This window comes from Fulmarus glacialis, unplaced genomic scaffold, assembly GCF_000690835.1.
Source record: "Fulmarus glacialis isolate BGI_N327 unplaced genomic scaffold, ASM69083v1 scaffold34093, whole genome shotgun sequence".
Lineage (NCBI taxonomy): Eukaryota > Metazoa > Chordata > Aves > Procellariiformes > Procellariidae > Fulmarus > Fulmarus glacialis.
This window is the reverse complement of record NW_009205401.1, coordinates 330-4,035: the sequence shown is the minus strand read 5'-3', so window position 1 is coordinate 4,035 and position 3,706 is coordinate 330. Positions and strand designations below refer to the sequence as shown.

General features: G+C 60.0%; 1 protein-coding gene across 1 annotated transcript; it reads left to right on the top strand.

Moving 5' to 3' along the window:
• Nucleotides 1-646: 646 nt before the first annotated feature.
• LOC104075038 (SH2 domain-containing adapter protein F-like) lies at nt 647-2,271 on the top strand (the record flags this gene model as incomplete). Its single annotated transcript, XM_009575388.1, has 3 exons — nt 647-763; nt 845-974; nt 2,053-2,271. Coding segments are annotated over exons 1-3 (466 nt in total), but the record flags the coding sequence as incomplete, so codon positions are not given.
• Nucleotides 2,272-3,706: the final 1,435 nt, after the last annotated feature.

The window sequence follows — 3,706 nt, the reverse complement described above, 5'->3', positions numbered from 1 at the left end:
GGGATGCTCCAGCCATGAAGTTGCTGAGGTGCTGGAGCAGGTGTGTGGCTCCAACGCTGGAGGGGATCAAGCTCTGGGACATGCCCCATATCCTACTGTAGGATTGTCTCTTTTTTGCTAGTAAGGGCAAACCTTGGGCCTTTTGTGCCATCCCCGTGACATGGCACTTGAGAGGCTCCTGGTCCTGCTTCCCAGTGACTCCTGATTGTATGGAGGAGCCCTGTCTTGTGTTACCTGGGACACGTGTGGGGATGCTGTGGGGGCCTGGGAGGGAGGGGAGAGGAAGCTGTAGGCTGTTTGTAGCCCTTTTGTTAAGAAATGTCTTCAAACGAGCCTGCAGGAGCTCTGGAAAATAACCAGTGAGTTCCCAGTCATGGAACTGGTGCCAGTGCCAGTCGACACCCCTGTACTAGGATCTGCACCCCTTCTCCACCTCGGGCGAGGAAATGTGGCTGCATGCAGGGAGAGCATCTGCGTGCCATGGGGGGGATGGCACTGCCGTCAGCCGTGCGCTGCGGTGGGGGCCTTGCCGGGGCATCTGCGTGGGCGCTAGCTGCGCCGAGCCGATGGTAGGGGAGGAGGCCGGGCTGCCTTCTGCTCTGCTTGGCTCTGTCCCAGCTTTCGGGACAAAGGCTGGAGCATTTCCATGGCCAAGCGCCGGTGCCTGGAAAGCCGTCGGCTGCCAGCAGCTGCTCTGCGGGGCTGCCATGGTGCGGGCTCGGGGTCTCGGCTGCTGCTCTGGCTGCTGCTAGCAGAGCTTGTGGTGAGGTTTCAACTGGTCCCTGACCCCCCCTAGAAAATCAGGGAGTACCCTAACCCTTCTCCTACCCTTCCCTTCTTCCAGCTGGCTGTCCTGGAGGACTACGCAGATCCCTTCGATGCGGCGCAGGTGGCTGGTAGCCAGGCAGGACTGGAGAAGGTGATGGAGAACGATGGATACATGGAGCCATATGAAGCCCAGAAAATGATGGCTGGTAAGGTGGAAGGCTCCGTGCAAAGGCCGCTCTTTGCGCCTCTGATCCCTGCTGTGTGAATTTGGTGGCCCCTGTACTCTGTTCCTTGCAGCCTGTGACAGCACCAGGTCCTCCAGACAAGGCAAACCTGGGCGATTGTTGCGGTGGGGCACAGCCACTGTGCAGGCAAATTTTCACAGCTTTAGCCGTGTGTGATGGGCTTGCCATAGCCAGAGCACTCACAAAGGCTACCCGAGCAATAAAGGCACCTTGATATTTCTGCCTGCGGTGCAGCCCCCCAGGACCACCGTGCCTGCCCGCCAGGCTGGGCCAGGAGAGACCTGACATTCGATGCGTCTGGCATAAAATGAAGGTGGATGTGGGAGCTATTTAATTCAGTTAGGACTGGGCCGGAGCGTGCCGTTGTCTGCCGCAGCAGCGGGGTCCCCAGCGGGCTTGTTTATGGCTGGAAAGCAGGCGAGGTGAGAGCGTGTGCTCCCAAAGGCATTGCTCTTGCCGCTGCGGCGCACACAGGGTCGCTGTGCCGGCTTGCGCGCTCCAGGCTCTGGCTCTGCTTTGCAGTCCCGTGGTTTTCCTGGAGCGAGTGGTTTCTGGAAAGCTCATGTGGCTTTTTGGACTAGACCATTGCATTTCTTGGAAAAATCGGCAAGCGGCAAAGAGGCTGCTTATGTCTGTGAGAGAGACTTTTGTTTTGTTCGAGGGAAGGGCATTTTATTAAACTAGCCACACTGGGGTCCAGGGAAGAAACCTGGCCTCGCTGCTCGCAGGGAATCAGGCTCTGGGGTGCGCTGTCCCCATGGACCCTGCTTTGCAGGGCTGCCCATGAGTGGGGATGTTATACCGTGGGGAGAGAAGGCATCTTGGTGCTGCGGACTGCTTGGGACCCCGCTGCCCAGCAGTTCCCCCGCTTCTGGCAGGTGCTTGCTGGAGGCTTGGGGGATCTCCTCCACCACTGATTCTTCCTACCCCATGTCACCCTCGGGTGAAATTGAGCCCTTTCATCTAGCAGGGCTTTGGGGACCATGGCCAGGCTCTGTTGGGCAAAAAGCTCACGGTCTTTTCCCTCTTCTCTGGCTAGAGATCCGCCAGAAGGGCTTACGGGAGGCTCCGGCCCGGCCGCTGCACCTCTACGACACCCCCTACGAGCCCGTGCTTGGAGGGCTGGACATGGACAGTGACCGCCCTGCTTGCCCCAGACCCAGGGAGTCCCGGCTGCCCGAGGACGACGAGCGGCCACCTGAGGAGTACGACCAGCCCTGGGAGTGGAAGAAGGAGCGGATCTCCAAAGCCTTTGCAGGTGAGTGATGGGAGCAGCCATAAAGGATGGATAGCAGCCATAAAGCAACCAATGCTGCATTGTTTTGCAGGGGGAAGCTTCTTGGGGTTCCTTTGTCTTTTGAGGGTCAGTAGTGTTGGCCTCTGCATTTCTATGACTCGGGGAGCGCTCGTGCACTTGCAGAGCGGGTAGCCAGGCTGGGTGGATTGGTGGATGGAGCTGCCTTGGCAGCCTGTCCAGTGCCCATCTCTCGTTGCCTCTTCCCCCCTCTACTGATCACAGCCTCCGATGCAAGTTGAGCCCCAAATTGCAAGCGAGAGGCTCGACCCTGGGCTCAAGCAGATCACTCCTTCCTCAGGGCAGGAGGAGAGCTGGGCACTCCCCCAGGAGCCTTTGGCCAGGTGATCGTCCAGCCCCCTGACCTATTTATCTGTGCTGCGGGATCGATTGTGTTTGTGTTTGTTAATGAGGAAATCCATGCTGTGCATTAGCACTGGCTCCTCCGCCGGCGCTGGCTAATTGCCACACTCTTATCTAGGATGCATTTTAATTGCAGCAGTGTGCATCTCCGCTGTAGCCGGCGTGCATAAGGCGGTTGAGCCGGTGGTTGGTGGTGCTGCGCGGGGATGGTGGCGGAGAGAGACGTGGAGATTCGGCTTGAGAGTGGGTCACCTTTTGGGTTTGGGCTCTGTGAGCTGGAGATGTGTGTGCTGGGCTCGACGCCACGGCGTCTGCTCGTGCCTGGGGTTTCACTCGTGCCGCTGGGACTCAGCCGGGCATGGGGCCGGTGCCCGTGGCACGCTGTGCTGAGGATTCGGCTTGTCAGGCTCCGTCATGAAATGCAGTGTGCGGCTGGGCTGGGTTTGTGCTGAGGTGTCTGTGCTCCGGATCTGGGTGGATGAGCCACCTTGCTCGATGTCCCTGGATGGAGGTGGCATGTTCACTGGTCTGGCTCGCACGTGGATGCACGTGGGCGCTCCCCAGGGCACTGCAGGCTTGCTCCAAGTCCCGAGGGAGTCAGGTCAGGCTCCGTCATGAAATGCAGTGTGCGGCTGGGCTGGGTTTGTGCTGAGGTGTCTGTGCTCCGGATCTGGGTGGATGAGCCACCTTGCTCGATGTCCCTGGATGGAGGTGGCATGTTCACTGGTCTGGCTCGCACGTGGATGCACGTGGGCGCTCCCCAGGGCACTGCAGGCTTGCTCCAAGTCCCGAGGGAGTCAGGTTGCTGTGCCCTGGGCCTCTTTAGGACCTGCTGCCTGTTTTCTTCGCAGTGCGTTTCTCCTCTCCTGCGATGCCGGGATCTCTCTGCTGGCCCTTTTCCCCCTTTGGGGGGTCTGCGAGACCCCTGCTGATGGGCACCCAGTACCAGCACAAGGCAGCAACCCGCTGGCGCCTGGCAGGGGAACGTGGAACCCGTGGGGTGGCTGGGGAGGGGCCCGGGCAAGGCGCGTGCGAC